The sequence below is a fragment of the Chrysochloris asiatica genome, unplaced genomic scaffold (genome assembly GCF_000296735.1).
Source record: "Chrysochloris asiatica unplaced genomic scaffold, ChrAsi1.0 scaffold00069, whole genome shotgun sequence".
NCBI lineage: Eukaryota > Metazoa > Chordata > Mammalia > Afrosoricida > Chrysochloridae > Chrysochloris > Chrysochloris asiatica.
Window position 1 is genome coordinate 10,203,515 of NW_006408587.1, and position 11,672 is coordinate 10,215,186.

At 41.5% G+C, this 11,672-nt stretch overlaps 1 protein-coding gene across 2 annotated transcripts in view; it reads left to right on the top strand.

Annotated features, from left to right (window-relative positions):
- ABCA1 (ATP-binding cassette, sub-family A (ABC1), member 1) overlaps positions 1-11,672 on the top strand; it is a 125,761-nt gene that overhangs the window by 53,470 nt on the left and 60,619 nt on the right. Inside the window, exons 7-10 of one of the 2 annotated variants that reach the window (XM_006864701.1) lie at positions 1,602-1,690; positions 7,901-8,141; positions 8,724-8,863; positions 9,198-9,314. In XM_006864701.1, coding sequence (XP_006864763.1) covers positions 1,602-1,690; positions 7,901-8,141; positions 8,724-8,863; positions 9,198-9,314 — 587 coding nt within the window. Of the gene's footprint in view, positions 1-1,597; positions 1,691-7,900; positions 8,142-8,723; positions 8,864-9,197; positions 9,315-11,672 lie in introns of both variants that reach the window. The other variant, XM_006864702.1, reaches the window with a different exon arrangement.

Below are 11,672 nucleotides of genomic sequence, written 5' to 3' on the forward strand. Positions count from 1 at the left end.
TTCCGAGGGTGTAAATCTTTACGGGAGTAGAAAGCCTCATCTTTCTCCCGCGGAGCGGCTGGTAGTTTCGAACCACTGACCTTAAGGTTCACAGCCCGATTCGTAACCACTACGCTACCAAAGCTCCTGAAATGGAATAAAAGCAATGGTGATAGAAACACCAAAGAAAGCTAGATTTTCCCAAAAATCTCTCCCACCCCCAACCCCCACCCCCACCACCTCTCCATTCATATGACAAATGAAAACAATTAGACTAACTCATGTCTTTTTTTTCTCTGGAAGTTTGGAAACTCAGAATCAAATCTGAGACTGAGTTGTAGCCATTCTAGCCTTGAGTTTGTATGTTGTTTTTTGATCTTTTTTAGCCTAGACTTTCTGCCCTAATATACATTTTCTCTGGGCCTAATGAATAATTTTTGTGTATTTGTTGTACAATTAGGTGGCTTAGAACACCAACTTAATACAGTTTTCTCCCCCGCTACCCAAAAGTTGAATATTCATTCCTATGAAACCTTTCTTAACCTGAACTAGTGTAAAGTGAAGGAGCAACGGCCAACTGATCTATATGGGGACATTCTTGAGCATTTCCAGATGAAAAAATGATGTACCCAATCATACGAACTAAAGCATAGAGCCTCCAATACCACACTACCTCAGTGGTCATAGACATGGTTCAAAGCTGCAGAGATGCTGAGTGTAGTCGCTGGGGAAGGAGCTTGGGAACACCACTCTTGCTGCTTTGGGGCATGCTGCCTCTTTAATGGCTCACAGCAAAACAAACGCCAAAGGATACTTTCCCTTTTGACTTTTTCCATAAAAACCAAAACCCTCTGAGTTTCTTTCTATTAGACAAAACAGGTACTCTAATGTGAAACTTTGGTAAAAGCAAAGAGGAAGAAAGAAAACTTTAGAAAAGTGGGGGATACCTGCACATACATTAGTAGAGCGAAAACTTTGTTTAAAACCAGGTTATATAAATAAGCAATGTATACTAAATTTTCATTATTAGAAAAAGTAGTAACGAGAGTGAGAGAACTCCTTTCACCTTATTTTTAGCAGCCTTAAATGTTTTCTTCTTTACTTGTGAACCATCACAAACTTGTTTCTGAAGAGCATTCCCACCTTGGGTCTTATAGAACTGTAGCTAGTTGTAAGAATTTGTGGTCAGAGTTGCAGTGGATACATACTCACACACACACAATTTTTTTCAATTGCATATTAACTCATTTAAAATATATATTCATATGTACATTTAAGGAGTCCTGGTGTGGCACTGTGGATTAATACACTGGACTTCAAGCTCAGTGTGAAAATCCTATACAGGGTCACTATGAGTCAGAACTGACTCGATGGCATTTAACAACAACAAAATAATATATTTAAGAGAAATAATCCAAGTATTAGTATTTTTTATCTGAAGAAAACACATACAGATATTCAGTTAGAATATTGTAATGTCCTTTCTTTTGGTTTGGGGTAGGTTTTTTTCTTTTTTTAAACTCAAGACTGAATGGTTTTAATTACCTTGCTTATTTTCAGTAGAGATTTTAGGTGTATATTTCAACTCAGAAATTAAAGTTATCTTTTCTCATTCCAGGTAGAATTAAACTCCACATCTTCCCTTACGAGCAAGGAGCTGGTTGAAGCCACGAAAACTTTGCTGAATAGTCTTGGGACTCTAGCACAAGAGGTAAGTTGTATCTTTTGGGCACCAGAACATTGACTATCCATCATCATTTTCTGTTTTCTCTGAGTTTGTTTAAGTCAGTGTCAGCCTATCATTTGGACACCAAAGAAGCAGTTGTATTTACAGGGTCTTCTTGATTTGAATATGACATAAAATGGAAAATCAGTTTTTAAGCATGTTATTGTTGGTAGGTGCTGTCAAGTTGGTACCAACTCATTGTGACTTTATGCATAATAGCAGAACGAAACACTGCCCGATCTAGCACTAAATTCAGAATCGTTGATATGCGTGAGCTCACTGTTGCTGCCACTATGCCACTCCGTCTCATTGGGGCTCTTCCTCTTTTTCACTGACCCTCCACTTTACCAAGCATGATGTCCTTCTCCAGGGACTGACCACTCTTTTTTTTTGTTTTTTGTTTTTTGAATTGTATATACGAGGTGGATGTCTTTATTCATTTTAGAACTATGCACATTCTAAACATCAGTGTGGTTTTGTTTTTTTTTTCTTTTTCCATTAATTTGATACAGAAATATTTTAATGAAGAGTTTTCAGCACCTTGAAGACATTATGTTGAATGAGATCCATCAGTCACAAATGGACAAACATTGAGCGAGCACGATTTTGAAAAGCTAATCAAACGTTTTCCTAAAATTAACATTCTATTATGGTTACAGGGATGGGAGAGAAGGGGAAATGGTAGCGTAGTGGTTACGAATTGGGCAGCTAACTTCAGGGTCGGCAGTTCGAAACTACCAGCTGTTCTGCGGGAGAAAGATGAGGCTTTCTGCTCTCATAAAGATTTGCAGCCTTGGAAACCCTGTGCAAGGTCACTATGAGTCAGAACCAACTCCACGGTACTTAATAACAATAGTGTAGACAGGTTAACATGAGTGAGGCAATATACAACAAGACAGAGGTTGGCAGAGTAAAATGAAGGTAATGGGATGCAGGAAGGAGTGTTAGAGTTTATGTAAACAGGGAAATAGTGGTAACTGATTTTACATGGGGGGGGAGGTTTGCAGACTGCATAATGAAGCAAACTATATGATTTGCTGACTGTAAAACATGATCTGTAAATCTCTCAAATCACAATAAAATATTTCTTAAAAATTAAAAGAAAAACTTTGGGAAATTCTAAGCAACATAATGATTAACCTCTTTTCATAGATCTTCTGACGTAACAATACTTTTGAGACATATTACGATATATGGAAGATCAGAATATAAAATCTCTAAACATTTGATAGTTAATGAAAAACTGAGTAAAGATATGAATTTCCCAGTTCAAACCACTGGCTGTGATTACACTATATTCAAAAGAAAGTTGTGACCAAGTTAGCAAATGAAATAATGCAGTGATGATGTAATAATATGTGCTTGTCATCCAGTATCAGGGAAGCATTTGTTGTTGTAGTTATATAGCATCCAGTCGGTTCTAACTCAGGAGAATGAAATATCGCCTGGTCCTGTACCATCTTCACAATTGTTATGTTTGAACCCATTGTTGCTGCTACGGACCACTCTTGATAATACATCTGAAGTATGAGAGACAAAGTCTGGGCCATCCTGGCTTCTGGCTGTACTTCTTCCAACACCGATTTGTTTGTTCTTTTGGTGGTCTACGGTATTTATAATATTCTCCCCCAACACCATAACTCAAATGCATCAATTCTTCTACAGTCTTCTTTATTTATTGTCTAACTTTCACGTACGTATTAAGTTATTGAAAATACATGGCTTGTGTCAGGCACTTCGTAGTCCTCAAACTGACATCTTTGCTCTTGAATATTTTAAAAGAAGTCTTGTGTGGCAGATTTGCACAATACAGTATGTCGTTTGATTTCTTGACTGTTGTTTCCCTGAGTGTTGATGGTTGAGTCAAGCAAAATGAAGTCTTTGGCAATTTCAATATTTTCTCCATTTATTTTGATGTTATTAATTGGTTCAGTGGTGAGGATTTTTGTTTCCTTTACATTGAGGTGCAACCCATACCTAAGGCTGTGGTCGCCTTTGATCTTCATAAGTATTTTAAATGCTCTTCACTTTCTGCAAGCAGAGTTCTCGCATCTGCATATATGCTTTCAGCCAAGATCCATCTGACATCAGCATCCTCATCTGAATTTGACTTGAACCTTTGGCAGTTCCCTGTCAATGTACTGTGGCAGCCGTTTTTGAATTTCTTTAGCATAATTTTATGTGCATGCAATATTAATTATTTCCTCATAGTTAGGTCACCTCTCTTTGGAATGAGCACAAATATGGATGTCTTCCAATTAGTTGGCCAGATAGCTGTCTTCCAAATTGCTTGACATCGATGATTGAGTACTTCTAGTGCTGCATCAGTTTGTTGAAATATTTCAATTTCTAGTCCATCAATTCTCAGAACCTTGTTCTTTGCCAGTGCCTTCAGTGCACCTTGGACTTCTTCCTTCAGTACCACTGGTTCTTGATCATATGCTATCTCTTGAAATGGTTAAACATCAACCATTTCTTTTTGGTACAATGACTATGTATAGTTCTTCCATCTCCTTCTGATGCTTTCTGCATCACTGAATATTTTGCCCATAGAATCCTTCAGTACTGCAAGTCAAGGCTTGACTTTTTTCTTCAGTTTTGTCAGCTTGAGAAATGCTGAGCATGCTCTTCCCTTTTGTTTTTTTAGCTCCAGGTCTGCTATATTTTATTATAATACTGACTTTGTCTTCTTGAGCTGCCCACCAGCTGCTCCGTGAGAGAAAGTTGAGGCTCTCTGCTTTCACAAAAATTTAAAGCCTTGGAAGCCTTATATAAGGTCACTCTGAGTTGGAATTGACTCAAGGGCACTTAACAACAACAACTGTTGACACATTACTGCATATCTTCTCTTCTTTCTTTTAATTCTGTTCATGTGTTTCTGACTTAGAGGCTTGCCTTTCTTGTCTCTCTTCTGTAGAAGCTTTCTTCCAGCCTTGCACTTGTTAGTTAGGTTTTGAACGCCGGTGACTTTGTGCTAGGTAGAGAAGCTGGGCCACCTGGGGCTCTTCCAGCAGGCGGAAAAAGAAACAGAAACTGTGACTGCAAGTCAGTTGCAGTGTCTCTGTGGGGTGTGAGACCCTCAGCATTCCTGTCAGATGAAATGGATGTGCTCTGTACTGCTCTGTCGGGTCCCCACACCGCCTCCCTCCCCCTCTTTTGTTTCTGGCCTCTGAGACAGCAAAGTATGGACTGTAACAGACGAGGCTGCCTCTAAACTCAGGGTCTAGCTACATCTGTTTCCTCTTATATCCCTGGGCCTGCCTTTTGTCTGGGATGAAAAATATATAATTGAAAGCATGTGATAGTCCTGTTGCTGATGTAGCGGAAACTCTCCAACTGAGCAAGATATACATTTTCTTTGGCAGCTGCTTCCTTGTGCCCTGTTTGTACCATAATTTAACGCAAGAAAGGACCACCCACTCCTCTCAGCAGGACACCCCCAGCCACTTGGACCTTGAGTCACTCTTTGTCTAACTAGCTGTTTCTATGGGACAAATAGGAAAAGGCACATCAGTGTACTTGTTTATTTGGTCAGCTCTTGGAAAGAGAGTTGATTGTTTTGACCAAAGCACAGACTCTTGAAAAGAAGAGGAAGTGGACATTTTGTGAGAGGTTATTCTGGTTCAGGCAGTTTTACCCACTTTGCTTGTATAGTTCATACGACAAATGTGAGGTGAATGTTATCTGCCCATTTTACCAATGACACCAAGGTTCAGAGCAGTTAAGCAATTTGCCTACAGTCACCCAGGATTGTTGGATGCCAAAGCTCATGTTTTTGCTTCTACAGCTCACTTTTTGTCATACGTGTTAACTGCAATGGACAAGAGAGTCTTTAAAGAAAGAAAGTATGAATCAACAGGGTCTGGCAATGGAGTGGAAAGAGGACCGAGTTTCTTACCTGGGTGACAAAAAAGTTGTGCCTGGAGAGATTGAGGAAGCAGGGGTGGCAGGCAGGCAGTATCTCTGTTAAACACCCAGCGTTACTAAGTGCCTGGCATTGCTAGATGCTGGGGCTTAGCAGTGAACAAACCAACTTCTCTACTTTTTTGAGACTCGCATGGGGCAGGAGACAGAAATACACAGATAAGTGTGTAACGTGGCAGCAGGCATACATGCTAGGAAAAAACCCATATGAGTAGGGTAAAGGAGAGCGTGGGCCGCTCTTTTAAAGGAGATGATTAAGGAAGTTTTCTTTAATAAGGTGATATTTGAACAGAGAGCTGAAGGAAATGATGGCATGGCCATGATAACAAAAAGACACTCCAAGCACAAAGACACTTATGTGACAGGATCACGTTTCAAGACCAGGTAGGAGGCTAGTGTAGCTGGACTGAGAGTGGAAGTGGAGCAGGCAGTAAGAGGAGGTCATAGAGCCAGGAGGTGAGGACCATGCAGGCCTGGTAGGGATGTGGGACTTACAGTGAGTGAGATAGAAGCCAACAGAGGGTTTGGAGCAGAGAGGGACATGATGTGACCTAGATTTTATAGACTGTTTGGACTCTGGCTATGGAATTGAGAAGAGATTAGGTTAGGGACCAGAGAGGAAGTGGGAACATCAGCCAGGAAGCTATCACAGTGAGCTGAGAAGGCAGAGAAACAGTATCCATCACTTGCTCAGCAAATGATTATCAAGTACATTTCATGGGCGAGTCTTTCCTGGAGTCTAGGGATATAGGACCGGAGGATGGCATGGCCACCTCCTTCCTGTGAGGCTGTGGGCACTTCCTGGAGGCAGACTGGAGAGTAAGCTAAGCAGTCTAGAAGAATGAGCAAGTGTTTGCAGGGAAGAGTCTGAAGTTTGAAATCACTCAGTACTTTATGATGTTTCTATCCAAAGATGTGCTTGTTTTATATGAAAAAAATTTTTTTTATTGATTGGGAGGCTGACAGATGATGGTGGTAATGTAACTGGTGGAAAGAGAAGTGAGGGATTTTCACTAATTGCTGAAAAATCACCTAATCTCTTCTGTCAACCTAACAAAAGGAAAAGGAATCTGGTTGCCTCTCTCCTGCCTGTCTGTGTATTTATACAGCTTGTGAAAAAGATAAAGATAAAAGCTATCCACCTAATTGGATTCTTATAAAGTATAAGGGTTGCTTTGTTTTTGGAGGGAGGAGTCTTTGTGACATTTGACTTGTTCTGAATGCCCGGCTCCATCTCTGGACTGTCGAACTAGCACAGGAGTCCGAATCCTGGTCTTCTCCAGGGTGTACGTAGGGTAGCACTTTTCACAGCTCAGTCTTCCCAGGTGGTGAGAACCTGCAGTGACAGGTCAAGGAATGTGGAGATGTATTAATGATTTATTGTGAAATGCTTGAAAATACAAAGTGCTTTATAAATACTCAACAATCAAAACAATTGGTTTACAAACTCCACGAAGGAGCTGGCTGGAGTGTGAGACAAAGCACTGCCATTGCTGCTAGCGGAATGTAACTCTCAGGCGTGTCCGCTTTTTCCTGTGGCTTCTAGTTGTCCTCATCAGGGACTCCCCTGGGCAGGACACTGGCAGGTACAGTGTGCGATTGGCTCCTCATCACACTGTTTTGGTATCATCACCTTCATGAGAAATTGGGCCTGTACGCTAATGTAAAACATAGCTGCGATGTAAATTCCGGCCCTTGCTTTCATGCTTTTTTTCATTATGTGAAACTTAACCGACACCGGAAGAGGAGACTTCATACAAAGTGTTTTTTTCCTAAGAAGCAAGTGGGTTCCATATTTTCATATGGAAGTTTAAGCCCTAGTGATCCAGATGGGAGCAGTTCCCAGTGTCACCGTACACTCAGACATAGCTGTTCAGAGAAAACAGTCTTTTCTACAAACCAGAGGATAACCCCAGAAAAATAAAATAAAACCTATCCCTGGGGAAAATCCATTAACTTCTAGACTGTGAGTCTCGAACTTTAACATGCACAGGAATCGCGTGAGCTTCTTGTTAAAATGCATATGCGGTTCCTTCATTTCAAACAAGCTCCCGGGTGTGGCTGCTGGCCCCTGGATCGTACACTGAGAAGCAAGGTTCTAGAGAGCCTGCCTCAAGGTTTCAAGAAACTGTTGTCAAGCAAAATCTGTTCTGGGATGTAGCTTGTAAGAGATGAAGATAATAAGATATTTCTTTCTCCTCTCTATTCCTGCCCTTTGCCTTATACCTCTCTCCCCCTTCTCTCTCTTTTTCCTCCCATCCCTGATACCAGCTGCTCAGCATGAGGAGCTGGAGTGACATGCGGCAAGAGGTGATGTTTCTAACCAACGTGAACAGCTCCAGCTCCTCCACCCAGATATACCAGGCCGTGTCCCGAATTGTTTGTGGCCACCCCGAGGGTGGGGGACTGAAGATCAAGTCCCTCAACTGGTATGAGGATAACAACTACAAAGCTCTTTTCGGGGGCAATGGTACTGAAGAAGATGCTGGCACCTTCTATGACAATTCTACAAGTGAGTGTCTCTGCTGGCCCACGCCCTGGCCTCATACACACCTTAGTTCTAGCTTCTGCTCTGTGTCACCTCCGCCAGGAAGGATGCCCACAGGACATCATACTTCCTGTAATCAATCTCTCTAGCAGCATTGGATGTATAGCTGTCTGTCTGCCTACCAGATTCTAAACTCCTGGAGGAGAGACTGTTTGGTATCTAATTGTCCCCTGTCTTTGAACGGTGCATCTCAGAGGTGCATAGTCATGTTCATGATTGAATACCACTCTTCCCTGTTTTCTGGAAGGTGGGTTTCAGAGTAATAAGGGGTGAAACGCTGAGCTTTTAAAAATTATTATAACCACTGAGGTAAGCTTTATAATAAAAATTTAAATCAATGGTAAAAGTAATAACAACAATGACAATAAATGCTTGCGTATCAGGAACATTTCTTATATAATATGTGTTCAGTGATACCGCTGGGATTTGAACTCAAGACTCTATAGCTGACCCCAATGTCCTTGTCTGTCCCACCTTTCTGCCTGGCCTTCTTTGAGTATATGACCACATGTATGTATGAGTTTATGTCTCTCCCTTTCTCTGTAGCCCCTTATTGCAATGATTTGATGAAGAATTTGGAGTCCAGTCCTCTTTCACGCATTATTTGGAAAGCTCTCAAACCTCTGCTTGTAGGGAAGATCTTGTATACACCAGACACTCCAGCCACAAGGCAGGTTATGGCAGAGGTAAGTTCCCTGGGCTTAAGACTCCCTCCTCATAATCCTTTCAGAATTAGAGGCAAAAAAGTAAAGGTGGTTTTAGATGGAATGTGCTAGACATACTCATGGTTCTTCTGGGATTGTCAGAGTGAGAACCCCAAGCCTGATTCAGACTGTTGAAGCTCAGCTCCCCTGTCTTGATGATTTGAATTTTAGCCACAGGCAGGCAGGTCTTGGGGATGAAGGAGCACTGAGAAAGGACTATTGTGATAGGGCATCTTTTCAGGAAACAACTGAATTACTTATTGTCTGTGCCTCTCTTTCCATTCTCTTCTGCCCCTTGCTTCCCACCTGACTCTAGGTGAATAAGACCTTTCAGGAATTGGCTGTGTTCCATGATCTGGAAGGCATGTGGCAAGAACTCAGCCCCAAGATCTGGACCTTCATGGAGAACAGCCAAGAAATGGACCTTGTGCGGGTGAGTTCCTCTGATTACTCTCTGTCTGCTGTGTGCTAGAGGACTGATTTCCAGTCCTTCCTCGGAAGTGATTGATGAAATGCTTGAAGCTGAACCTGTATAGACTTATTGAATCTAGAGCATAGCTCAAACCACAGGGTGCGGCGTTGCCACAGGTCTAACTCATGGTGCATAGATAGCACTCTTTGTGCACATCAGCAGCAGTGCCTCTGGTGCTCAAATAACAACTTCTGAAGGAAATCAGTGAGGGCTGGTGTTTGAAATAAGGATTTGGTTTTCACAGGGTCCTGACTCTACTTTCATTTCTGGCTGTAGCCCTTGAGTCATCAACAGCACCTTCTTATTCAGCCTTCTTACGTCTCAGTAGACCTTGGAAAGAGATATAGGAGCAAAAGTATGGTCTTGGATGTAGCCTGGTCTGAGACACCTTTTCCCAAAGGCACCGTGTGAACATGAAACAGCCATTACCATGTCGAGGCAAAGGCATATCTCCAGAACTAGTACCCATGGCAAACAGTGAAATTGCACCCTTCTCTCCAAATATCTGGCACCCATCTTTTAGATAACTTTACTATATAATATCAGCTCAAAAATACAAGTCAAGCTCATTTATCTTTTAGTTAACACTTTATGGAAATACATGAAAATTACAGTGGCACCTTCCTTGCTTTCACTGATGAAAATTCATCTATGATGTGCCCAGAGTCACTTTTTTTCAGTGTTTCTACACTCAGCAAAGCGAGACCCCACAATCTGTCTTGACCCATGAAGGCTGTCAAATATTCTTTTTAATTTGCTGAATGATCTCTCATATCTGACTGTGGAAGCTGCAACAATTAATAGAGACTGCTCAGTGGTGTCCCTTCAAGTGGCACCCAGTGCACATGCCCTACCTGTCTTACCTATGCCTCTGTGTAGAAGGGAATAGTATTTAGTGTGTCTGTGCCACTTGAAAGGGATAAGTGCTTGAGAGACAATTGGATTCAAGCAGAGGAGTCTGAGCAAAAACAGAATGTCTCCTTCACCGGAGTCTGAGTGCTGTTTAATCACATCATCCCTGCCTCGAGCTGAGTCAGAATCATTAGACGATTTCCCATCTTCTTGCTAAGGGAGGCCTTTTCCTTTTGTCTTTGCTGCCATTAAGAAGCAAGAGCTGCTTCAGTCACATTGTTGATCTGAGGGACAGCTGGGTTTGGGAGCCTGAACTCTCCTGAAATTTAGGACTGTCTACTCATCCTCTGGGAGACAGGTTATCAAGGAAGAAGGCTCTGGTAATCAGAGAACCCAAAATCTCCTTTGTTGCATTCACCTTGTTATACGTAAACAGAATTTTTTAATTTTAAAATCAAATATTTTAGTGAGACAAGCATGAGCAATCATTTGTATGGAGTTACTGAATAATTACTGACTGAGAATTATAATTTGTGCTTTCAAGTGTGGGCCTTTGTTGGGCTCCAGTCCCCTGTTTCTTAAGGGATTTGCTTGGTCTAGCCACAGTATTATAGACCTAGGTGTGGTCTTGGGTCTCTTCTTAATGGTCCATCTTTGGATTCCTTGTGTATAGTGCTTGCTCATTTTCTCTTTGGCTGGGTATCAGAGAATGACAGCATGCCCAGTGTTGTTGGTTTGTGGACATATATATATTTCTCTGCTCTTAGGTTGAAAGTTTGCCATGGACAGTCAAGCTGCTCATAGCTCCACATTCTCGTGGGGAAGATTCTTGTAAAACTGGCATTGACATCCATTATGAATCCTTCTGGATGAACCTAGCATATGGGAAAGAAATGTGGGAGTTGTGCCCAAATTGCATATGTTGTGGAGAGTCATGTGTGTCATGCACTCTGAGTGCCTTTTTCTTTAAACTGTGGGGACTCTGAAAGTGGTTCTAGCCAGTGAGACGAGGACACGTTACTCTGATATGAAGATGATGTGAAGAGAGAAAAGATGGAAGGTAGAGCCATCAGGAGAGAGGTCTGAACCAGGACACTGGCTAAGGCACCAAGTAGGAGGTGAAGCCTAGTGACTGCTTGATGTGGAGGAGTTAAAAAGGGAGACATCTAAGAAGATACTTTTTTTCAGAGATAACCACTTTTATTTCATTGTATTTGCTTTTTAACTTTCTAGATTTAAATCTACATAGACATATATACATATATACATATTTTTTAAATCTGAGATAGTGTTTTTCATATTGTTACATATTATAATTTTTTTCTTAACAGAGTATTGTTGTTGTTGTTGTTGTTATGTGCCGTGGAGTCGGAACCGACCCATAGCGACCCTGTACAGGGTTTCCGAGGGTGTAAATCTTTACGGGAGTAGAAAGCCTCATCTTTCTCCCGCGGAGCAGCTGGTAGT